We start from the raw sequence: 26,760 nt of genomic DNA on the forward strand, positions 1-26,760 counted from the left end.
GCCGCTCCGCGGCATGTGGGATCCTCCCAGACCGGGGCGCGAACCCGGTTCCCCTGCATCGGCAGGCGGACGCGCAACCACTGCGCCATCAGGGAAGCCCAACAAAATTTTTTTAAAAATAGTATTATCATATCTCTCAAAATTAATTCCTTAATCATCAAATGGACATCTTTGTTCAAATTCTCTAATTATCTCATATACTTTTTGACAGTTCAGTTCCCCTTTTTAATTTTAGCTTTTTTTATTGAGATATTCATATAATATAAAATTCATAATTTTAAAGTATACACCAGTGGTTTATTATATACTCATTACATTGTGCAGCCATCACCACTATCTGATTTTAGAACATTTCCATCACTTCAAAAAGAAATCCATACCTATTAGCAGTTAGTCTCAATTTCCTCCTCCCCACCTCCCCAGGCCCTGGCAACTACTAATTTATTTGCTGTCTCTGTGGATTTGCCTATTCTGGACATATTATATAAATGGAATCATACAGTATGTGACTGACTTCTTTCATTTAGCATAACATTTTCAGGGTTTATCCATGTTGTCACATGTAACAGTACTTTATTCCTTTTTATGGCTGAATCATATTCTTTTGTATGGGTATATCACCCTTTGTTTATCCATTCCTCAGCTGAAGGACATTTGGGTTGTCTCCACTTTTTGACTATTATGAATAATGTTGTATATAACATTCTTGTACAATGTTTTGTATGAACATGTTTTCAGTTTTCTTGATTACATACCTAGGGGTAGAATTGGTGGGTCATACTGTAATTCTGTCTAACTTTTTGCGAAATTGCCAAACTCTTTTCTACAGCAGCTGCACCATTTTACATTCCCACTATCAGTGTATGAGGGTTCCATTTTCTCCACATCCTCATCAACACTTGTTATTTTCTGAATTTTGATTCTAGCCACCCTACTGGGTGTGAAGTGCTATCTCATTGTGGTTTTAATTTGCATTTCCCTGATGATGTTGAACATCTTTCCATGTACTTATTGGCCATCTGTATATTTTCTTTGGAGAAATATCTATTCACATCTTTTGCCCATTTTTTAATTGGGTTGTCTTTTTACTGTTGAATTGTAAGAATTCTTTATGAATTATGCATACTGTTACCTTGTCAGATATATGATTTGCACATACTTTCATCAATTCTGTGTGTTGTCTTTTCACTTTCTTGATAGTATCCTTTGATACACAAAAGTTTTAAATTTTGATGAAGTCCAATTTATTTTTCTTTGATTGCTTGTGCTTTTGGTGTCATATCTAAGAAATTTGTGCAGTCTATGGTAATGCAAACTTTCACTATGTTTCTTTCTAAGAGTTTTATAGTTTTAGCACTTATGTTACATTTAAGACCTTATTGAGTTCATTTTTGTACATGGTATGAGGTTAGGGGCATGTGGATATTTACTTGTCCTAGCACTGTTTGTTGAAAAGCTATTATTTCTCCCGTTGAATGGCCTTAGAACCCTGTTGAAGATCAGTTGACTATAAATTCATGGATTTATTTCTGGACTCTCAAATCTATTCCATTTGGTTGTAGATCTGAACTTATGCCACTACCATGCTGTGTTGATTACTATAAGTTTTCAAAATAAGAAGTTTTTAATTACTATAAATTTGAAATTAGGAAGTGTGAGTCCTCCAACTTTGTTGTTCTTTTTCAAGATTGCTTCTGTTGTTCCATATGCCTTGCAATTCCCTGTGAATTTTAGGGTCACCTTGTCATTTCTGAAAAAGAAAAATTTGTACTTTTGATAGGAATTACACTGAATCTGCCATTTTAAAATTAGTAATTCTTCCAAACCATGAACACAGGATCTATTTCTATTTATTTTGATTTTCTTTAATTTTTTTCAACAATGTTCTGTAGTTTTCAGTGTACAAGTCTTATACTTTTGGGTTATATTTATTCCTCAGTGTTTTATTCTTTTTGGTGCTAATGTAAATGTTTTTATGATTTCACTTTAGATTGGTCATTGCTAGTGTATAGATACACAGCTAATTTTTGTATATTGATCATGTATTGTGTAACTTTGCTGAACTTGTGTATTAGCTCTAGTACTTTCTTATAGATATTTTAGGATATTCTGTATATCAGATCATGTCATTTTTCTTTCCCATCGGATGCCTTTTTTTCTTATTCTTGCTTATTGCCCTGGCTAGAACCTCCAGAAAAATGTTGAGTAGAGTGGCAAGAACAGATATCATTGCCTTGTTCCTGATCTTAGGGGGAAAGCATCCAGTCTTTTACCATTAAATATGATGTTAGCTGTGAGTTTTTCCTAAATTCCCTCTCTCAGATTGAGACACTTCCCTTCTATTCCTAGTTTGATGATTATCTTTTATTATGAAAGAATTGCATTTTTGTCAAATGCTTTTTTACATCTATTGAGATGATCGTGTGGGTTTTTTTCCTTTATTCTATTAATATGATGTATTATATTGATTGGCTTTTGTATATTGAACCAACCTTGCTTTCACAGGATAAATCCCACTTGGTCGCAATATATAATTCTTATTTTTCTCTGGTTTCAGTTTGCAGCAATGTTGGGGATTTTTGCATCTGTTTTCATAAGGGAGATTAGTCTATAGTTTTCTTTTCTTGTAAGGTATTTGTCTGGTTGTAGTATCAGAGTAATGTGGTTTCATAGAATGAGTTAGGAAGTGTTCCCTATTTTTGATAGTTTGAGAAGAATTGGTGTCAATTCTTTAAATGTTGGTAGGATTCACCAGTGAAGCTCTCCAGTCCCACGCTTTTCTTTTTGACAAGTTTTCTGAATTGATCTAATCTCTTTACTTGTTATTTATGCGTTCCAATTTTCCATTTCTTCATGATTCAGTCCTGGTAGGCTGTGTATTTTGGGGAATTTGTCCATTTCATCTAGATTATCTAATTTGTTGGCATACAATTGTTCATGGTATCCCTTTATAATACCTTTTATTTCTCCAAGGTCAGTTGTAATATCCGCCCCCCATTCCTGATTTTAGTAATTTGATTCTCATTTCTTTCTTAGTCAGTCTAGATAAAGGTTTGTCAATTTTCTTTTCAAAGAACCAACTTTTAGATTCATTGATCTTCTCTATTTTCTTATTTTCCATTTCATTTTTTTCTCTTAATATTAGTATTTATTATTTTTTTCCTTCTGCTTCCTTTGGTTTTAGTTTTCTCTTTCTTGTTTCTTAAGGTGGAAGGATAAGTTATTGATTTGAGAGCTTTCTTCTTTCTTAATGTAAGTGTTTAACTTTCTCTCTGAGTACTGCTTTCTCTTCATCCCGTAAGTTTTTACATGTGTTGTGTTTCATTTTCATTCTCCTCAATGTATTTTCTAATTTCCCTTTTGATTGGTTATCTAGGAGTTTGTTAATTTCCATGTATTTTTGTATTTTCCAAATGTCCTTTAATTTCTGATTTTATTCCATTGTGATTAGAAAACATTCTTTACATGATCCAAATCTTTTTAAATTTACTGAGATTTGTTTTATGGCCTAACATATCTTCTATCCTGGCTAATGTTACATATGCACTTGAGAATGTGTATTCTGCTTTCGTTGGGTGGAGGGTTCGATAGATGTCTGTTAGGTCTTATTGGTATATAGTGTTGTTCAAGTCTTCTGTTTCCTTGCTGATTTTCTGTCTAGTTGGTCTATCCATTGTTGAAAGTGGGACACTGAAGTTTCCAACTATTATGGTTGAATTTTCTGTTTCTTCCCTTAATTCTGCCAGTTTTTGCTCCTTGTATTTTGGGGCTATCTTGTTAGATGTGTATGTGTGTGTGTATTTATAATTGTTATATCTTCCTTTTTTCAGTGTCAGTAAGTCTTTATTCATTGTGTTTTCTTGGAGAAAAGAAGCGGAAGGGGAAAGGATCCGCATATAGCAGGAGTATATAGCAAAAGTATAGCAGAAAGGAAAGAAAGTATCCATTAAAACCATAAACACACACTGGTGATAGATTCACCAAAGCCCAAGGGAGCTCAGTCTTCTGTAGTTCAGGAATGAGAGGAAGGTATCAGGGAAAGAACAAACAGATTCATGCTATCCTTCCCTCCTTATAAATTCAACAATTAGCACAAAGCTTTGGTTTCTAGTAGTAAATATGGAGTTACATTTGTCCATCTCCTATTAAACATAAGTTTTGACTTAAATTTTTTGCATCTGCATAAAGTTCCCGAGTGACTTGGATATATACATTCATCTTCCCTCTCTTGGTTTCCTACCCCCTCTTTCTACATGAAAGCCCCCCATTGCTTCTCTCAATCCTGTAATAGGAGATTAAGTAGGTTTGGTCCATCCATATGCCAGTGTAAGTGTTTTTTGTTTTTTTTTTTTTTTTTTTTTTTTGTGGTATGTGGGCCTCCCCCTGCTGCCTCACGGGCCCAGCCGCTCCGCGGCACGCGGGATCCTCCCGGACCGGGGCGCGAACCCGGCTCCCCTGCATCGGCAGGCGGACGCGCAACCACTGCGCCACCAGGGAAGCCCCAGTGTAAGTGTTTTGCATGAATCTTATCAAGGAATAATCTTGACTCACAAGGTTTGGCACAAGGGATGAAGTATTTCTAACTTCTTCAGGGTTTTTTTTTATAAATCATTCAGGAGTTATGGAGACACTCAAGAATCTAATGAGTATGTCTGTGTAGCGTAGGAGTCAAGTTTTTAGGACAGAAGATCTGGTCTAAAATAGGAAATAGGGAAAAGAGAACAACAACAAAAAAGATCTAAGGCTTTCCCTTTTTTTCAGCTTTATTGAGATATAATTGACCAAAATATAAGATATTTAAAGTGTACAATGTGATGATTTGATGTATATATTGTGAATATATATACACATTGTGTGTGTGTGTATATACACACACACACACACACACGCATTGTGAAAGGATTCCTCCCATCAAATTAATTAATGCATCCATCACTTCAAATTTTTCTTTTTTTCTTTTTCTTTTTTGGTGAGAACGTTTAAGTTCTACCCTTTTAGCAAATTTCAGTTACTGTACGATACAGTGTTATCAGTTATAGTCACCATGTTATACATTAGATTCTCAGATGTATTCATCTTATAACTGAAAGTTTGTACCCTTTATCAACCTCTTTCTATTTCCCCCATCCCCTAGCCACTAACAACCACTTTTTTACTCTCTGTGAGTTGGACTTTATTTTTTTCCCCTATTAAGTGATACCATGCAGTGTCTGTCTTTCTGTCTCTGTCTTATTTCACTCAGCATAATGTCCTCCAGGTTCATACATGTTGTCACTAATAACAGGATTTCCCACTTTAAGAAGAGTGGCCCTAAGATGATATTCCAGATCCCTTTGGCTGGTACACAGTCCTCTGAAAGATACTTTGTCTTTTTTGCTTTCAATACAAAAAAGAAATTTGTAAACAATTAAAAACCCAACAGAACATTTAGAAAGATCAATACATTTATTTACATAGTCTGAGTGACCTAACAATCACCAAATCAGCAACTGTCCAGCTTTATAAATCTAAGACAAATAAAATGTTTAAATGGAAAATTAGCACATGAAAAAATGTTCAACATCATTAGTCATTGGAAATACAAATTAAAACCACAAAGGAATACCATTCCCACTCACTTGAATAGCTAAATAACAACAACAAAACAGAATGGCTTTAAAAATCAACACTGGAATGTCTAAAACAACCTAAAGTTTGGTGAGGATGTACATCATTTGGAACTCTCATTTATTGATGGTAATTTAAAATGATACAAACACTTTAGAGAACTATTTAGCCTTTATTTTATATATAGAAAATAAATCTACATCCATCCTATAGCCTGGCAATTCCATTCCTGGACTTCCCAAATAAATAAAATCATATATCCACCAAAGACATATACAAAAATGTTCTTTAGCACCTTAATTCATAATAGCCCCGAACTGGAAATAACCCAAATGTCCTTTGACAGGAGATTAGAAAAACAAATTCTGGTACATTTATACAAAGGAATAGTAAAATTAAAAGGAACACAATCTTACCACTCACAACAACATAGATGATCTCAAAAACACATTGAAAAGAAGAAGCCAAACACAAGAGTTATGTATTTAATTTATATAAAGTTCAAGAAGAGGCAAAAATAGCTATGGTTATAGGAATTAGAAAGTGGTTGCTTCTGGACTGCAGAGTGGGAATTGAGTGGAAATGGGTACAAGGGAATCTTCTGGGATGACAGAAATGTTCTTCATCTTGGGTGGTGGTGGCATCAGTGTATACAGTTATCAGAACTCAGCAAGCCAGACAACTCAAGATCTGTGCATTTTATTGTAAGTAAATTCATACTTCAATAAACAAAAATATATTTGAGGTAGGATTCATTTTCTATTCTGAAAAAATAGGAGGACATATGAAAGAATGATAATAGCCATGAAAATATATCTTTAAAAACTTATTGAAGGCTACAGTGCAAGAGAGTAACAAAATGGTCATGTCTTTAATATTAAAATTAATATTTTAATGTCTTAAAATTGTGGAACAGTAGTGAGCACAAATAGAAACACCAGTGTATCAACTTTTTAGCCAGTTTTATTTTTCCTGTTAAAATGTTTTTATCAAATAAAATTTATAGATTGTGAAATTCACAGATCTTGAGTGTACAGTTCATTGAGTTTTAACAAATGTATATCTCTGGGTATCAAACACCCAATCAAGAAATAGAACATTGTCATCAGCACAGATCTAATATATTGGTTATATCCTTTCCCTGCTGTCCCTGTAAGATCACTGGGTAAGTGCAAAATGCTTTTGTTCTCCATAACTACCATTAGAAATAACAAAACCTAAACATTATTAGAGTCATTAAGGGTGATAATTGTGGCAACTGATAAAAAGTTAGTTGATATTTAGGACTCTTCTAGGAACCCTAGGCCCAAATCGTGAAAAATCCCTGAGACAGCTAGTATTTAAAATTTTCTAATGTAAATTCTATAGTAAGTACCAGTGATGTATAATACTGCTGTAGGTGAAACATTCCAATAACCTAATTAACCAGTATAAGATTATAAAGAATTGTCTCCCTTTAGCTACCCTAATTTTTCTTTTGCTTCTGGTTGTCCAAATACCTATAGTACCTGTATTTTTAAATATTTCAGTGATAGCATAGTCTAGTAGTTCATAATAATAATAGCAGATCCATTATATCCCACATTTCATCCTGAAAGAACCCTTAGTTAGTACTTTCTAGACTGTTTATAATAGGTAAAAATCAACAAAATACAGGCATCTTTTTGGTAGAATATGCTTTAAACAAGGTGATGAAGCAAGCTACAATTTGTGAAAGATATTGAAGGAGAATGTCATATATATTTGAAATTATGGAGAGAACATTCATTTCTTTTTTTTCTGGGCAGAAAAATCAATGCCTAAATTTTAGTTTTGCTAATGTACATGGTTTGACCTTACAAAAAGTACAGTGGCATTTGGACTGATCCTAGACAGAATCTTTTTTTTTTTTTTAGTGTGGTGTTAAATATCTTTGTCAATAAATATTACAAGCAGTTGTAAATTATTATAGAAAGTAGTTGTGACTTATCCGATTTCTATATCCTTATATTTTGTTTGCATCCTGAATTCTTTCCCTTCTCTAGCCAAATCTGTTCTCGCTTTTTCTTCCTCTGTTTTTCTAAAGGACCTGGTAGGTAGCATTCATCATTGCTAAATGGAAAGAATTCCAGACTTCTCAATTAGTAGCTCAGTTTTCTCTCAAATCCCAGTCTTCTTAACTCTTCCTTTTGTAGGAGACTAATGAGAAGACCAAGTCCTTCAACGTTTGGGGGTTGGCAGAATGGAAATTCTTAGGATTCTAGGATCACTTTTAAGCATCTTCAGAGTTTAAAAATTAGAGGACCTTGGTTAAACTTTGAGAGAAAAGGAACTTAAGGAAGTAAGACTATGCATTTGTGTATATCAGTAGGCAGACATATAAAAATGCATTATTTACTGAAGAATGTTTAGTGGCATAATAGGGAAAGGTAGATTTTCCTTTTTCCCTCTAAGTACATTACGATTGTAGACAGATATTTTCCTTTTTAATCAACACAGATCATCAAAAAAAAAAAAAAAAAAGAAAGAAAGCAAAAGAGAAGACTTAGTATTTTTAAGGTGAGGGGGAAAATTTATATATATATACACACACACGCGCGCGCGCACACACACACACACAAAGACTTATTTTATGAAAGCTAGAATATTGTTTTCAAGGAGAAATGTATGATCTGCAGTTGCAATGTTTAGATATTTGGCAATTGGAAAAATAATTTTTGGTGAAAATTGGAAAACAGATTGACGTAAATGTACATTACGGTAGTGACTTTCATTTCTTTTACATACACAGTGAAATATTTCTGGGCAATAAATTCTTAGAAAACTGGGGTTGGATTGGATAAATGTCATAGTTTATGACGGAATACTTATAAACAGCTGAAAACTCAAGATGGAGATGTAATAATAACCACCTGTTAAAGAGACTTAAAACCCTTTCACCTTACAAAAAAGATTACTTTAGAGATATAACTTGATATTATCGTTTGATTTTTTTCAAAAATATTGGTTACATTTGTGGCTACTGTGGATACATAAAATAAAAAATATAATGCCTTTTGTTCCCCCAATACAAAGAAGTATCTATCATTTAAAATCTTACCTGTAAAAAAAAAAAAATTGATGCTATAGATTCTGGAACTAATACCAAGATTATTGAAAAAGGTGACATAGCCACTATTTCTGCCATGGTGTCTTGAAAATAAAGAATAGGTGACAATGGAGAATTATATAACTATTTCAAGTCAGCAACCAAGCTAAAGTTTAATTCTACAGTGTTGGCAACGTATCATGAACCTTCAGACCTTTCCTTTATCCCTAAATCCACACTGTGCTGTCTGTTTCACCTCTAGATTTCGGGTTTTTCATACCTTTTATTTTCACTTATCTAAGCCTCACCCTTCCTCTTCACAAGAATCCTTCTGTGAGATTACTGCAGCCCACTTTGGTTTTCCTTCTTCTCTGAATTTCTGTAGCAAGCATACTACCTTTAGACCTGTCCTCTGCTGTTTATGAGGCCAGAACAATTTGTTCTCTTCCTATATACACATTAGTTAGCAAATGCTGGGTGATTAGTAAGCATTATAGAAAATATGTTTTAAAAGAATTCAGAAGAGCAAGCAATTAATAGTGTGATAATGGGTGTTTGGAGGAAGTGGATTACGAATGAGGCCCCAAACCAAAGAAAGACTAGCTGAGACCCAAATGTGCATAACCTAAGTGACTGGGACTACAGGCGTCAGTTAATAATAGATGAATGAACCAGTGAACAAATGAGTATATTCTGAGTAGAGTGGCCTGGCTAAGTTTACTGGGCTGTTTCTTTTAAATCATTCATTCATCATACATTTTTGAGTTCTGTAGTACAAGGATGAAATAATATTTATTTTCAGAAACTTAAATTCTAATGGGGTATACAGAAATGTAATAAATTATTAGAATTTACTAACTCCAGTAAGAGGTATGAACAAGGTCTATGGGAACACAGAGGAGGAAGCTGCAGAGAGGATTTGTGTAGAATAGATCAAACTCTCAAAGGCCTTAAATGCCATACTCAATTGTTTGATCATTATTTTTTATCATTAAGATACTGTGTCAGAGCAACTTTGTGAAGGTTAAGGACACCACTAATCCTTCCTAGGATTTCCTTGTGGGTCTTACTAAGAGACACTTCTGAGAGTTTCTCTGGTCTAGGCCCATAATTATACTTCACGTTCAGCTAACAACAAATGTCAGGATATAATTGGGAGAGTCAGCCATCTCTACTTGTTTGGAAATACCATCTCAGAAGGTAGTAACCATTTAATGTTACAATTTCATAAAATCAAATTGAGATGCCCTAATCAGTATGGAGACCAGAAAAATGTACATACCTTGAAATAACAGTGTTCACTTTGAAGATAATAATTGTGTATATTTAAAATCCGAAAAGAAAGACCAAGGAAAAGAGTATTAGTTTGAATTTTGCGAGTTTTTCAAATGTATTTCCAAAGATCTGTAACTAAACATAAGTATTTTTGTCCCAAATTAATATTTATTTCTAGTCATTTGATTCTTCAAAAATCACAAGGAATATAAGTGTTACAGCCTATTCTCCAACAACTGGAACCTGTCAAATGAGCCCATTTGCTTCTCCCACAAGCTCTAAAGAACAAGAGAACAAAAATGGACCATCAAATGGTTAGTTGAAAATTCTTTTCCACTTATTGTGAGATTTTTCTAGTTATTGGTTAAATCAGAATTTTGATTTAATAATATGTGGATCTTGCTGCAGCTGATTTTTCTCTTTTTTCTTAAAGAATTCAACATAGAAAAGAATATAGGTAACACTTTGGACATAAATGTAAACTTTCTAGGCAGTTATTTTAAAATGCTACTGCAGACTTTGTTCCCTTACTATCCCATCCATTAAATAGAAATTATGGCCTGACTGCCTTCAGCCACTATCAATTATAATGGTATAGCCCCTTAACAAGCTATCCATCATGTGCATAAATTAAAGGGCACATAATTCAGGTAATGCGACACTACAATTTAAGAGTGATACTTCTGAATGTTATTTTTATCCATGTTGTCCGTTTAGTTTTTTCCACATTTCCTGTGTCTTTATAGCTTACTTTTATTTATTATATTTCATACTCTTCCTTTACTATTTTAAATGCATTTGCAAAAGGTTTTTAGAATTTTCCATTAGAGAGTAACCTAATTTTAATTTAATTCTTTATTTTAAAATATTGTTAGTTTAATTTTGACCACACATATTTCTTGTTCCCTGGTAGTTTATTGTTAAAATATTCATTTAAAAGATATAGAAATCTAGGCGTGTCTCCTTCCTGACTGTCCTCTGTGGTTTGTCTGTGAGAACTGCTGATAGCAATATGTCTTCAGGAAATGCCAAAATTGGGCACCGTGCCCCCCAGTTCAAAGCAACTGCTGTAATGCCAGATGGTCAGTTCAAAGATATCAGCCTATCTGACTACAAAGGAAAATATGTTGTGTTCTTCTTTTACCCTCTTGACTTCACCTTTGTGTGCCCCACGGAGATCATTGCTTTCAATGATAGGGCAGAAGAATTTAAGAAACTCAACTGCCAAGTGATTTGTGCTTCTGTGGATTCGTACTTCTGTCACCTGGCATGGATCAACACACCCAAGAAACAAGGAGGACTAGGACCCATGAACATTCCCTTGATACCAGACCCCAAGCGCACCATTGCTCAGGACTATGGGGTCTTAAAGGCCGATGAAGGCATCTATTCAGGGGCCTTTTTATTATTGATGATAAAGGTATCCTTCGACAGATCACCATAAATGACCTTCCTGTTGGCCGTTCTGTGGATGAGACACTGAAACTAGTTCAGGCTTTCCAGTTTACTGACAAGCATGGGAAAGTGTGCCCAGCTGGCTGGAAGCCTGGCAGTGATACCATCAAGCCTGATGTCCAGAAAAGCAAAGAATATTTCTCTAAGCAGAAGTTAGCACTGGGCCATTTTAGGGCCAGGCTGCAGTAGGTGGCTATTAGAACAAAACCTCTTTTGTGCTATTGTCATACTTAAAACGCAAGATCTTACACTCAGCCCAGATGTGGTGTGGGACAGGACAGGCCTTTCCTGCAGGGGTTGGGGAGGCCAGCCTTTCTTCCTCTGGAGGGAATGACCTGAGCTGTATTATGGGGCAGGCAAACTGATGTGTACAGTAGTAGGGTATCACTTTTGGTCTTCTGTAGTTTTATAAAACTTGAGCTGAGAAAAAAAAAAAAAAAAAAAGAGAAGTCTAGATTTCTTAGGTTTAATTTTTAATATTGTAAAAGGTCATGAATCAGTGACATTTCAAGTTTTTATAATATAAAATATTAAGTAGGTTTAAATTTAATAAAATATATTTTAGATATGCTGTGGTTAGCCTGATTCATATTTACTATTTAACATTTGAGTGCTAAGCATGTACTAGAAACTACAGAGAAACAAAGAAGTCTCCTCATTTTACCTAATTTGTTGTAATGAAACCTATAATGAGATCTTAAACTTTTGAATGACTTTATTTTACTTTAATCAGGTGCTTTTTATCTTAAAGCTATCACTACTAGGTTTGCTTTCACAAAAATATATGAAGATGTAAGTGCTTTCTTCAAGCTCTATATAGTTCTGGGGGCTTTTTCATTCACTTGATATATCTTTTTTTTTAAATTAAAAATTAGTGCCTTAGAGATAGAACATCTCTATCCTGAAATGTGAATAGATTTTAAGTGGATACGTACTCAATTTCCATATTGAAATTAAACATGGACTTAAGGGAACATTTCTTTTGCCCATAAAAAGATTGGTCACATGATCTCGGTTGACATTTAAGTGGATAATTATCACAGATTATAGTACTAGGTAAGCTCTTTTTAAAAAAGTCATATAGCAAGGGTTCCTGGGGTGCTGGTAATATTCTATTTCTATGTGATGGTTATGCGAGTTCACACTATAATTATTCATTAAACTGCACATACGTGTTTTATGTACTCTTTGATATATAGATCACACATACGGAAGTCTCAAAATAGAATTCTGTCTAGAATCTTATATCGGATTATGTAATTTGTAATCATTACATTGCTTTTCCTAATATGTCATCTTATATGTGTTTTAGAAATAGGAAAGCCTGGGTCTTATAAAGTAATTTAAGTTCCAAATGAAGTCATAATTTCTGTTAACAATTCTCACTTTTTGAATATTGTACAAAACATAAGGTACAATTTAAATAAGCACTTTTACTTAAATAGCATTTTCAAGGACATTTTAGGTGCTACTCACTTCCCATCACACTTAGGATATATAAGTCAAAACTTTATCATGACTTTCAGGGGTATATGTCATCTAATACCTGACTACCTCACCTGCCTCATTTTCTGCTGCCCTTCCGATGTTTACAATACTTTAGCCACTCTTACTTTCTGGCTATTTGTCAATCGTGCTGAGCCTGTTGCCTCCACAAGAACTGCACTTGCACTTTTCTGAATCTCGAATATTCTTCCTCCAGGTATTTATATGTACTTTCTATATTCATTTGAATCACATACTATGTGAACAGGTGACAGTATTAACTTTAAATCTATTTATAGTTATAAAAGGAAGAAAAATGTGGTTCTAAGTCTTCCCTCTTACTTAGACTCTACATGGCCCACAAATGGGGTGAATGCTTCCAGTTTATGCATTTAAGATACACACATATGGGGCGTCTGCGCGGACAAATGGAAGTGTAGGTGATGGTCTGAGACAGCACCGCCGAGCTGGGAACCGGGGAGATGGCAGAGGCTGAACCCAAGACCGTGCAATATCTCACCTCAGTGGTGCAGACACTTCTGCAACAGATGCAAGATAAATTTCAGACCATGTCTGACCAGATCATTGGAAGAATTGATGACATGAGCAGTCGCATTGATGGCCTGGAGAAAAACATTGCAGACCTCATGACACAGGCCGGGGTGGAAGAGCTGGACGGGGAAAGCAAGATCCCTGCCACACAGAAGAATTGAAGATTGCTCATCTGCACTGGAATCTGGAACACCCTTTTTACAAGCCAAGAGAAGCCAGATGGCTTTTTGCAACTAACTACTCTGTGTAGACAGGTTTTATATTATAAAATGTGCATTCTTCTTACCACATACTATAGAGTTATTTTATAGAGTGATTCCCCTCCCCTGCCCCCCATGTTTCCTGAACATGGTAACTTCACGTCTTGGACCTTGGTCAGTTGTGCTATTAAACACTAAAACCTTGGCGGTTCCTGCATACAGTTGTCAAATTTTTTAGTGTATTTTTTTTTTTTTTTTTTTTTTTTGTGGTACGCGGGCCTCTCACTGTTGTGGCCTCTCCCGTTGCGGAGCGCAGGCTCAGCGGCCATGGCCCACGGGCCCAGCCGCTTCGCGGCATGTGGGGTCTTCCCTGACCGGGGCACGAACCCGTGTCCCCTGCATCGGCAGGCGGACTCTCAACCACTGCGCCACCAGGGAAGCCCTAGTGTATTTTTGTGAAGTCATTTTTTCTCTATCGTTCCCTTTGTAGTAGTTGCTGTTTGATAAAAGTTGCTGAGTAATCACGAACCCGTGTCCCCTGCATCGGCAGGCGGACTCTCAACCACTGCGCCACCAGGGAAGCCCTAGTGTATTTTTGTGAAGTCATTTTTTCTCTATCGTTCCCTTTGTAGTAGTTGCTGTTTGATAAAAGTTGCTGAGTAATTTTTTTATTAGACATAGGGTAGATCCTTGGTTATAATAAGATTTTGTGAAGTAAGGCATTGATAGTTAAGGTTCTTTGATCCTCAGAGTGACTGTTGAGTGAACACCAAATAGTGTGTTGGCGATACTTTCCAAGTGGTTAAAAACATTTAAAATTGTGTATTCAGAAATATCTGGCACTACTCTGTCGCCAAAACTCAGCATGGAACCATGATTTTATGTCTGAGTCCCTGAGGTCAGATGCAACAGTAACAAAGAGTGACCACAAGCCACTTTACTGTTAGCATTTTTAGATACGGACAATGACAGAGTTGCCTGATGTGATGAGGCTTTCAGCAGTTAGAGTTTTGCATGAGGTTTGAACCTTCAGTAGGACCCTACCTTGTCCATCTACAGCAGTTACCATAGGAAATCTGGCAGGACTTTACAACTAAGCTACTTCATCTTTTGAGCTACTGGCTGGGAAAAGAAACAGAAAAGGAAAACAGACCATGTTAAGTCCATGCCTACTAAATAACTAGCAGTAGGCTTGAGTTTTTAAGAAATACTGTTTCTTTAAACTGTTTCTTACCTAAATTCGAGGAGAGTAGTGGCTTTATTATTGATGATGGAAGACAGGGAAAATAACCCCTGCAGCTCAGCCGTACAGTGTCAGGAGTGCTGAGCCCAGAGGCAGTGTTGATGGGAAGGAGACCCATGCAACTGTCACAGCAGGATGATTTTGTATAGAGAATATGAGAGAAGTTGAGGAATGGAACAGTGCTTTGGAGAGGGAAACCCGTAGTCAATACAGCATGACTTTTTAAAAGTTTCCTATGTCACTAGTCTCTTAATTGTTTGTATTGCAAATATATAATAATATTAAGGAATAATTTGTCCTATTTATAAATTATATGGGGAACACAGAGGAGTCCATTTCTTCTGGGATAAAATGAATTCCCCACTGTTATCACCGAGCTGCAGAAACTCCCTCACTGGGCCGGTAGGTTGTGCTGCGAGGTGTGGCCCTGAAAGCCCAGAGCCAGCTGGACTCAGGGACTGGGTGGAACCACGTGCAAGATGCTTCCAAGCCTGGGAAATGGCAAGTGGACCATCAGGATGTAAGCAGTTGGCTTCCTTAAGTAACAGGAAGGTTTCAGAGGAAGCTCCCCTGACCAAAAATACCTGCCGTGAATAACGGTGCCTGAAATCCTGCTTTAAAAAAAAAAAAAAAAAGATACACACACACTCTTATTTATTTAGTTATCATCATATATATTGATTACATTTATGTATGTTTGTGTATCGTTATATTGCTATCCCCTCCCCTACCCCTTAGCAAATTTTTCCAAACTAGTATCCTTTTCAGAGGAGAGGAAAGATGGTAAAATTTTCTGTTCCTTTACTCCCAAGATTGTATCAGATTTATTTTTTAATAGTTGGGGTAGAAGGATAAACAACAATTTTGCATACTCAAAGAGAGTACTTGTAAATTAGACAATAGATCTGTAGAGATCACCCAGACTGTAGCAATGTAACAGCACAGAGAGATAAAGAGATGGAGTATATGATAAAACAGTAAAGAGAAATAATGGATAGAATAAGCTCCAACATATGTCAAATAGGAGTTCTACAAGGAGAAAATAGAATGGAGCAGAGGCAATATCTAAGATACATGGACTATCGGTTTTTCATAATTGAGGAAAGACAGGAATTTCCAGATCAGACTAGCTTGCTTCATCTGAGCAGGATGAAATAAAACAAATAAAAACAAATTCACACCTAATTGTATCATGGTAAAAATGCAGAGCATCAAAGACAAAGAGAAAATTTTAATGACAACTTGATAGTAGACTTCTCATCAGTATCTATAGGCTGCAGCAGGAAATGGAGTAATAATACCAATTGAAAGTCACAGCTGAACTTTTTATTCAGGGAGTAAGAATGAAGTAAAGGTATTTTCAGACAGTCTGAGAGAATTTAGCATTCACAGATATTCCCTGAAAGGATTGCTAAAGAATGTACTTCTGTAAGTACATGCTCATAATTGAGCCTCAAATAAAGGAATGAAATGCAAAGAGCAATGGTAAAAAAAATAAATTAGCAAACATGTTGGTAGATCTATAAATCTAGTTATAAAACTGTGATTACATATCTTGCTGACTACAAAGCAAAAGAAAAACAACTCGATAGGGGGTTGAAAACATATACTAATAGACCATAATAGCATGGGAGATATATGAGGAAGCAGAAAGGAATTAAAATTTTTAAGGTCCTTGTAATTTTCAGGGAGCAGATGGAATATCTGTCACTTGACTTTTTAATTGTATTTTTGTTTACTTACCTGTAAAATGGGGAAAATAATAATATCTACCTCAGGATTGTTGTGAGAATTAAAAGAATTAATGTACAAAAAGACTTAGAACAGTGCCTGGCATATAGTAAGTGTTCAATACATATTTTAGCTATACTTTAAAATATTATTATTATACTTTAAGAAAAGACGTCAGATGATTTAATATAAAAGGATAAAAAAGGGAATATTAGCTTTTTAAAAAAGCTAAGAGTTGGTATAAGAATATTAATATTAATATAGACCAAAATAGACTTTAAGACAAAAAGCGTTTATTGAAGATAATACGAATTTTTACATAATGAGAGAAGGAAAGATTCACTACCAGAAAAAGGATCCTGACCTTTGTGCATCAAAAATAAAAACTCAAAACATGACGAAATAGGACAAGATTACAAGGAGAAACTCACAAATCCCTAATCATCATAGGAGATTTTAAACTACCTCTTTCAGAAACTGATAAAATGGATAAAAAAAAATTAGGAAAGATATAGACTGTTTGTTTTTATTGTCATTCAACCAATATTTTTTTCTTCCAGTTTTATTGAGCTATAATTGACATATAGCACTGTTTAAGATGTGCAGCATAATGATTTGACTTACATACATCATGAAATGATTACCACAATAAGTTTAGTGAACATCCATCATTTCATATGGAAGCAAAATAAAAGAAAAAGGAAAAAAAATTTTTCCCTGTGATGGGAACTCTTAGGATTTCTCTCTTAACAACTTTCATATATAACATATCACAGTATTAATTATATTTATTGTGTTGTACATTACATCCCTAGTACTTATTTATCTTATAACTGAAGTTTGTACCTTTTGACTACCTTCATCTCATTCCTCCTCCCCACCACCCTGTGCCTCTAGTAACCACAAATCTGATCTCTTTTTCTATGTGTTTGTTTGGTTTGGAGGTATAATTGACATACAACACTATGTTAGTTCCTGGTGTACAACATAGCGATTCGATATTTCTATACATCACATAATGATCACCACCATGAGTCTAGTTACGATCTATCACCATAAAAAAAATCACATTATTATTGATTATATTCCCCAAATGTACATTTCATGCCTGGGACTTACTTATTTTATAACTGGAAGTTTGTACTCTTAATCTCCCTCACCAATTTCTCTCATCCCTCCATTTCCCTCCACTCTGGCAACCACCTGTTTGTTCTCTGTATCTATGACAGTTTCTGTTTTGTTACATTTGTTCATTTATTTGGTTTTTTAGATCCCACATATAAAAGAAATCTTATGATACTTGTCTTTCTTTCTCTGACTTATTTCATTTAGCATAATACCCTCTATGTCCATTAATGTTGTCACAAATGGCAGTTTAATTCTTTTTTAATGGCTGAGTAATATTCCATTGTATATATATACCACATTTTCTTTATCTGTTGATGAGCACTTAAGTTGCTTTTTATATCTTGGCTATTGTAAATAATGCTGCAATGAACATAAGGATGCATATATCCTTTCTAATTAGTGTCTTCATTTTCTTTGGATAAATACCCAGGAGTGGAATTGCTGGGTCATATGGTAGTTCTATTTTTACATTTTTGAGGAACCTTCACACTGTATTCCATAGTGGCTGCACCAACTTACATTCCCACTAACAGTGCACAAGGATTCTCTTTTCTCTACATCCTTGCCAACACTTGTTATTTCTTGTCTTTTTGATAATAGCCATTCTGACATGTATGAGGTGGTTTTGATTTGCATTTCCCTGATGATTAGTCATGTTGAGCATCTTTTCATATGCCTACTGGCCATCTGTATGTCTTCTTTGGAAAAATGTCTGTTGAGATCCTCTGCCCATTTTTTAATCAGGTTGTTTGGTTTTTTGATGTTGAGTTGTATAAGTTCTTTGTATATTTTGGATATTAACTCCTTACCAGACATATCATTTGTAAATATCTTCTCCCATTCAGTAGGTGGCCTTTTTGTTTTGTTGATAGTTCACTTCGCTATGCAAAACTTCTTTGATTTGATGTAGTCCCATTTATTTATTTTGCTTTTGTTTCCCTTGCCTGAGGAGATAATATCAAAAAAAATATTACTGAGACCGATGTCAAAGAGCTTACTGCCTATGGTTTCTTCTAGAAGTTTTATGGTTTCAGGTCTTACATTTATGTCTTTAATCCATTTTGAATTTATTTTGTGCATGGTGTGAGACTGTAGTCCAGTCTGATTCTTTTGCATGTAGCTGTCCAGTTTTCCCAGCACCATTTATTGAAGAGACTGTCTTTTCCCCATTGTATATTCTTTGTTGTAGATTAATTTCCCATATAAGTGTGGGTTGGGTTCATTTCTGGCCTCTGTCTTCTGTTCCTTTGATTTATGTGTCTGTTTTGGTGCCAGTACCATACTGTTTTGATTACTGTAGCTTTGTACAATAGTATAGTTTGAAATCAGAGAACACAAAACTCTACCTTTGTTCTTTCTCAAGATCGTTTTGGCCAGTTGGGTATCATTTTGTTGGAAAGTATAAAATATTTAGAATTGAGTGATAATGAAAACATGTCAGCACTTAGAGGAAAAAATTTGTACCTAAACACTGCATGATAATAAAAGAGTTCTTGAGGACTTCCCTGGCAGTCCAGTGTTTAGGGCTCTGTGCTTCCATTGCAGGGGGTGCAGGTTCAATGCCTGGTCAGGCAACTAGGATCCCACATGCCACGCGGCACAGACAATAAATAAATAAATAAATGAGTTCTTAGTGGAAAACTTATATTTATAAATGCATATATTGTAAAAGAAAGAATGACTGAAAACTAATGAGCTGAGCATTCAACTCAGAAAGATAGAAAAAGAACAACAGGGCAAACCCTAAAAAGTAGAAGGAAATAGTAAAAGATATAAACAGAAATTATTACATAGAAATGGTTAATTAAAAGAATAACAGCATCTCATTCACCTCTTAGCCTACAGGCTCCAACTTGATCTGGCAATAACTCTTTTAGAAAAAAATTAACTAGTATGTGACAACTTAGATAAGTAATTTGAACCTCTGGGTCAAGGTTTTCCTCAACTCTTTTTTGGTTTGGGACCAAATGATGCCTCAGATGTGTGCCAACTGTAAAGTATATGTATTTAAAAGCAGCATGATACTGGTCTCAATCTTTTTGAACTTTAGATTAATTTATTAATAAGCAGTCATAGATCAAGGTTAATAGCACAGTCTTTGCAGCCAAATGGCTGGATTTAGATCCTGACTCTGCCACTTACTAGCATTGGGGCTTTAGATAAATTTTATGACCATTCTGTGCCTTTGTTTCCTCATCTGTAAGATGGGAATAAGAGTGACTATCTCAGAGCTGTGCAGATTAGCTAGTTAATATATATAACATTTAAAACAGTGCCTGGCCCTAAAGGCACTTTACAAGTGTTAGCCATTATCGTCATCATCACTGATTACACTTCTAAATGTTATAGTCTATTGAAAGCTATCTTCATTAGTTAGAGAAAGTGCTTCTGGGATCCTTACCAGAAAGTCCAAATACAATTTTGAAATTAGTCCAGATTCAGTGATGGTACATTTATCACCAGTGTTTTGTGAAACTGCATTTAAAGGGAGTCAAGTACACAATTATTAATCATACATAACCTAGCAAGAAAAAGACTGTAGAATCCACAGTCCTTTAGCTATGTTAATTGCTAATAAAAGGGAATGAAATAAGGAAAAGTGATTATTAAGTAACTGGAAAACTCTTGGTGATATATTAGAGTCTACTCAACAAGTCTTTGATAACTGATCCAAATGTTATTCTTTGAGACATTAAAACTCCTCCTCTTTAACAAATGGAAAGAATATTAAAAACATAAGTCCTTCCATGAGAAGACTGAGATTAATGCTATTGATTATGTTTTATAGGATGTGATATTTGACTAATCCTCTTACTATAATCAAAATGTTTAGAAAGGCCTTAAACACCTGGTGAAAATTCAAATAAAGCTTTCTTTTGCTATTTCTCACCTAGCATTACTGACTGCTCATGCTAAAATGTGAAAAATAATTACAAGTTAAAGGAACAAAGTAATTTTAATATTGTGGAGCTTTATTGAATGCAGATAACATAATACAAAATTCAGGAAATTAGTATTAATCTTTAGGCAAAAGTTTTATGAAATAAAGTTTTAATGTGCACTATGGCTTTCATTAGTGTTTTTTTCTAAGAAATATATTTTTTAAGAGAGACAGTTTTTTTTTTTTTTGGCTGTGTTGGGTTTTCATTGCTGCACGCAGGCTTTCTCTAGTTGCGGTGAGCGGGGGCTACTCTTCGTTGCGGTGCACGGGCTTCTCATTGCAGTGGCTTCTCCTGTTGCAGAGCACAGGCTCTAGGCGCATGGGCTTCAGTAGTTGCAGCGTGTAGGCTTCAGTAGTTGTGGCATGAGGGCTCAGTAGTTGTGGCTCCCAGGCTCTAGAGCACAGGCTCAGTAGTTGTGGCACACGGGCTTAGTTGCTCCACAGCATGTGGGATCTTCCCGGACCAGGGCTCAAACCTGTGTCCCCTGCATTGGCAGGTGGATTCTTAACCACTGCACCACCAGAGAAGCCTAGAGAGACAGATTTTAATAGACTTATTTCCTGAAAGTTTTCTAAAATCATAAATAAAATATTATTACTCTTTTTCCCTTTCATCTTTTATTAAATAAACTCTTAACCATATTCATTTATTCTGTTTGGAATTTAAGGATAACAACAAATCAAATAATGAAAAGTTAATAAACAAGAGAGGTGACTAGTACTTTAGCAAAATTTCTAAACCACAGTTTTTTTCTTTTTGGTATTAAAGACTATTTTGAGATAACAATTTAGTTATGACATAAGTTTTTTGAGAGAAAGCATAATGTCCAAAGTAACAATGAGGGAAATTATTGTTAATCAGTTTCTGAACCAACTCCCTCAATGAAATTGTAAATACCAGAGAAAAGAAAATAATACTATAAATAATCTTTTCCTCTAGTACCAGGCACAAATAAGAGTAATGGAATAAAAATTAAATGAAGGAAGAAATGTAAACCAGCATTGGATAGTCTGCTCCAGACAATATATCAATATTTCTTAATATGTTAATAAATTACATTTAAATTTTAAAGAAATTGCCTTCATGTTATCTGTGTATTTGGTTTCATCTGGAAGTATTGGATCCTCCTGCAGTATTATCTAGAACTATACTGTCCAATACATGTACATGTTGAGCATTTGGAATGTGACTCAGATGAATTGAAATGTGCTATAAGTGAAAAATACCAGATATTAAAAACTTAATGTGAAAAACAATATGAATTACCTCATTAATAATTTATATTGATTATATGTTAAAGTTAGAATATTTTGGGTATATTGGGTTAAATCAAATATTCAAATTTATTTCACTGGTTTTCCTTTTTTAAAAAATTTTGCTAGTAGAAGATTTTAAATTACATAAGTAGCTCACATTACATTTCTTTTGGAGAGTATGAGCTAGTTTTTCATGGTACATTGTATCAAACAATTTTTTAGAAAAATAAGAATATTGAGTAAATAATAGTTCCTGTGCCAGTTGTTGAACACATGGAACTACGTTAAAATGTGTAGTGCGAGGAGGGCATCAATGTTTACACATTATAAAAAGTGGTTTCTCCTGTTTTTCACTAGTAGTAAAGAGTTTGGATTATTTATTCATTTGCTTGTTTCAATAAACATTTATCAAAGGCCAGTATATGTAAGACACTGATATTCTTTTTTTTTTTTTTTTTTTTCGGTATGCGGGCCTCTCACTGTTGTGGCCTCTCCCGTTGCGGAGCATAGGCTCCGGACGCGCAGGCTCAGTGGCCATGGCTCACGGGCCCAGGTGCTCCGCGGCATGTGGGATCTTCCTGGACCGGGGCATGAACCCGTGTCCCCTGCATCGGCAGGCGGATTCTCAACCACTGCGCCACCAGGGAAGCCTGACACTGATATTCTCTAACTATGCTAATGTGTCCTCACATACTCATTCATCAAATATGTTTAACATATGTTGTGCACACAGCACTATAAAGTACTGTAGAACAAAAAACTATAAATGGTTAGCTCATAAAACAGTTGTCCACTTGACTACTACTAAGTGCAAACATCATGTTCTACTATAAAATCGAATTTACATTTCAACCCAGCATACATTTGAGGGATTATAGTCCACTTGACTACTACTAAGTGCAAACATCATGTTCTACTATAAAATCGAATTTACATTTCAACCCAGCATACATTTGAGGGATTATAACTTAATTACATTTGTATTTCCATTTGTGCTTCTGTCAACTTGTTGAAGTTTAGCTAAGCGATGGCATTAGATAACTACATAGTATTTTAAATGGATAGAATTTGTTTATTTCTTTTATTAATATCTAAAATAAATACCTTAATGAATGAAATATTTAGTAGGCACCGAAGATCTTAACAAGAATTTACTAAATCAATATGCATTTTTAACTTGAAGTATAGTTGATTTGCAATATTGTGTTAGTTTCAAGTACACAGCATAGTGATTCAATATTTTTACAGATTATATTCCATTTTAGTTTATTAAAAGATAATGGGTGTCATTCTCTGTGCTATACAGTATATCCTCATGCTTGTCTATCTTATATATAATTGTCTGTATCTGTTAATCCTATAGCCTAATTTGTCCCTCCCTTTTTCCCTTTCCCCTTTGGTACCCACAAGTTTGTTTGCTGTATCTGTGCTTCTGTTTCTGTTTTGCATATACATTCATTTGTATTATATTTTTTAGATTCAACTTATGAGTGATACCATACAGTATTTGAAATATTTTCATAGGCACTAAAGATCTTTCCAAGAATTTACTAAATCAGTATGCATTTAAACAATCAGGGACTTTTACCCCTAAAATCATATTTATTTTACTGTGATATCCTGAGGAACTCACTATTTTCTAGATATTAGTATCAACAATCCCTTGTTGTTAACTCTGAGACAAAAAAATAGGGTTTAAATAATGCAAGCTGGAAACTTTAATATATTTTTGATTTTAAAAATATATATATATATATATATTTTTAAGGAACCAGTTGGTTGCTGTCATGAAATCCCTTTTTATTTTTTAAACATCTTTATTGGAGTATAATTGCTCTACATTGTTGTGTTAGAATGTATTTTTGATTTTAAAAATATATATATATATATATTTTTAAGGAACCAGTTGGTTGCTGTCATGAAATCCCTTTTTATTTTTTAAACATCTTTATTGGAGTATAATTGCTCTACATTGTTGTGTTAGTTTCTGCTGTATATAGTGAATCAGCTATACGTATACATATATCCCCATATCCCCTCCCTCTTGCGTCTCCCTCCCACCCTCCCTATCCCACCCCACTAGGTGGTCACAAAGCACCAAGCTGATCTCCCTGTGCTATGTGGCTGCTTCCCACTAGCTGTCTGTTTTACATTTGGTAGTGTATATATGTCCATGCCACTCTCTCACTTCGTCCCAGCTTACCCTTCCCCCTCCCCATGTCCTCCTTTCTGACTTACTTCACTGTATGACAGACTCTAGGTCCATCCACCCCACTACAAATAACTCAATTTTGATTCTTTTTATGGCTGAGTAATATTCCATTGTGTATATGTGCCACATCTTCTTTATCCATTCATCTGTCAGTGGACACTTAGCTTGCTTCCATGTCCTGGCTATTGTAAATAGTGCTGCAATATACATTGTGGTACATGACTCTTTTGTGTGTGTGTGTGTGTTGGCAGAGCCAGCTGAAGCTTTACTGTGAAAAAGACACTTGGATTGGCTTTTAGTTGGGGGCGTGAGCAAGAGAGGGAGCCCCAGGCAGTTGACTTTCCCCGGGGTGGGCTAAGGACGGGGCTGAGCCTCAGGTCTCTGGTTCTGACACTCCCCCACACAACTCCTTCTTGCAGGAGCAAGTGAGTGGGGAGGCTGGGAGGGATCGCAGGAGCCTTTCACTTGGTCAGGACGTCAGAGGACTCAGACACCAGCTTCCCATCATGGGTCTCAATCTTCTTCACAACCACAGTCTTGGAACTGGTACGGCTGAAGGAGCCAGAGCCCCCTCCAGAGCCCAAGCTGGACTGGTAGGAGCTCAGGCTGTAGTTGAGGCCAGGGGTCCCGAAGGCTGAGGTCAGACCACCTGAATACCCACTGGTGGTCTTGGCGTGGATACTCATGTTCTGCATCCCAGACTCCAGCCGGCTCTCCTTGCCCTCCAGCAGCTTGCGGTAGGTGGCAATCTCCACGTCCAGGGCCAGCTTGATGTTCATCAGCTCCTGGTACTCATGCAGCTGCTGTGCCATGTCCTGTGTGGTGGTTCTCAGAGCAGCCTCCAGCTCAACCAGCTTGGCCTGAGCATCCTTGATGGCCGGCTCACCACACTGCTCAGCATCAGCAATGGCAGCCTCCAGGGAAGCCCTCTGGCCTTTGAGGCCCTCAATCTCAGCCTGGAGTCAGTTGATGTTCCGGTTCATCTCAGAAATCTCTGTCTTCATGTGATGGAGGTCATCCTCGTGCTTCCCAGCCAATGTATGCAGCTCCTCGTACTTGATCTGGTACATGGTCTCAGCCTCGGCCCGGCTGCGGTTGGTGATCTCCTCATACTGGGTCTTGACCTCGGCGATGATGCTGTCCAGGTCCAGAGAGCGGCTGTTGTCCATGGACAGGACCACGGAGGTGTCAAGAAATCTGCGACTGCATCTCACGGATCTCCTCTTCATACAGTTGCCTGTAGAAGTTGATCTGTTCAGTCAGCCCTTCCACTTGGGACTCCAGCTCTACCTTGTTCATGTAAGCTTCATCCACATCCTTCTTGATGACAAATTCATTCTCCATGTCTGTGCGCTTTTGGATCTCTTCCTCATACCTGGTCTTGAAGTCCTCCACCAGCCCCTGCATGTTGCCAAGCTCCACTTCCAGCTTCAGCTTCTCCTGGGAGCCCTTCCACTTGGGACTCCAGCTCTACCTTGTTCATGTAAGCTTCATCCACATCCTTCTTGATGATGACAAATTCATTCTCCATGTCTGTGCGCTTTTGGATCTCTTCCTCGTACTTGGTCTTGAAGTCCTCCACCAGCCCCTGCATGTTGCCAAGCTGCACCTCCAGCTTCAGCTTCTCCTGGGCCACAGTTTCCAACTGATGCCAGAGGTTGTTGATGTAGCTTTCAAACATGTTGTCTGTGTTGCACTGGGCTGTCTTCTGCTGCTGCAGGAGGTTCCATTTGGTCTCCAAAATCTTATTCTGCTGCTCCAGGTGTCGCACCTTGTCGACGAAGGAGGCAGATTTGTTGTTGAGGGTCTTGATCTGCTCCTTCTCGTGGGTGCGCACGGCCTGGATGTTGGGGTCCACCTCCAGCCTGAGGGGGCTCAGCAGGCTCTGGTTCACTGTGACAGCTGTGATGTCCCCCAAACCCAGGGCCCTGCCATAACCTTGAGCCAGACTCATGCTGGTGCCCAGGCCGACCCGGAAGTTGCTGCTGCTGCCCACCCGGGAGAAGGCCGAGGAGCCGACGCGGGCGCCAACCCACTGGTATAGGAGCGGCTGCTGAAGGACCTGGGGCTGGAGGTGGACACCTTGTAGGACTTCTGGGTCACCCTGATGGACATGGTGGAGGCTGGAGAGGAGGTGAGGAGGCCGAAGCAGACAGAGACTTGAGGAGTTGAATTTGAATTATGGTTTTCTCCGAGTATATGCCCAGTAGTGGGATTGCTGGGTCGTATGGTAGTTCTATTTTTAGTTTTTTAAGGAACCTCCATACTGTTCTCCATAGTGACAGTATCAATTTACATTCCCACCAACAGTGCAAGAGGGTACCCTTTTCTTCACACACTCTCCAGCATTTATTGTTTGTAGATTTTTTGATGACAGCCATTCTGACTGGTGTGAGGTGATACCTCATTGTAGTTTTAATTTGCATTTCTCTAATTATTAGTGATGTTGAGGATCCTTTCATGTGTTTGTTGGCAATCTGATATCTTCTTTGGAGAAATGTCTATTTAGGTCTTCTGCCCATTTTTGGATTGGGTTGTTTGTTTTTTTGATATTGAGCTGCATGAGCTGCTTGTATATTTTGGAGATTAATCCTTTGTCAGTTGCTT

At 36.4% G+C, this 26,760-nt stretch overlaps 3 protein-coding genes and 1 pseudogene across 3 annotated transcripts in view; 3 read left to right on the forward strand and 1 right to left on the reverse strand.

Annotated features, from left to right (window-relative positions):
- Positions 1–26,760, forward strand: part of ITGB3BP (integrin subunit beta 3 binding protein) — a 93,867-nt gene that overhangs the window by 26,135 nt on the left and 40,972 nt on the right. Inside the window, exon 3 of the mRNA XM_024119973.3 lies at positions 10,128–10,263. Within this exon, the coding sequence (XP_023975741.2) occupies positions 10,128–10,263 (136 nt within the window). The remainder of the gene's footprint in view (positions 1–10,127; positions 10,264–26,760) is intronic.
- LOC102990450 (peroxiredoxin-1-like) lies at positions 10,918–11,806 on the forward strand (annotated as a pseudogene).
- LOC102990725 (heat shock factor-binding protein 1-like) lies at positions 13,357–13,747 on the forward strand. The gene has a single exon (XM_055084565.1). The coding sequence runs from the start codon at positions 13,372–13,374 to the stop codon at positions 13,600–13,602; it is 231 nt and encodes a 76-aa protein (XP_054940540.1). The 5' UTR covers positions 13,357–13,371; the 3' UTR covers positions 13,603–13,747.
- LOC112063883 (keratin, type II cytoskeletal 8-like) lies at positions 24,615–26,282 on the reverse strand. The gene is given in 4 exon segments (XM_024119972.1): positions 24,615–25,343; positions 25,345–25,443; positions 25,628–26,184; positions 26,187–26,282. Coding segments are annotated over 4 exon segments (1,467 nt in total). The 5' UTR covers positions 26,269–26,282.

Source organism: Physeter macrocephalus, chromosome 4 (assembly GCF_002837175.3).
Source record: "Physeter macrocephalus isolate SW-GA chromosome 4, ASM283717v5, whole genome shotgun sequence".
Taxonomy (NCBI): Eukaryota; Metazoa; Chordata; class Mammalia; order Artiodactyla; family Physeteridae; genus Physeter; species Physeter macrocephalus.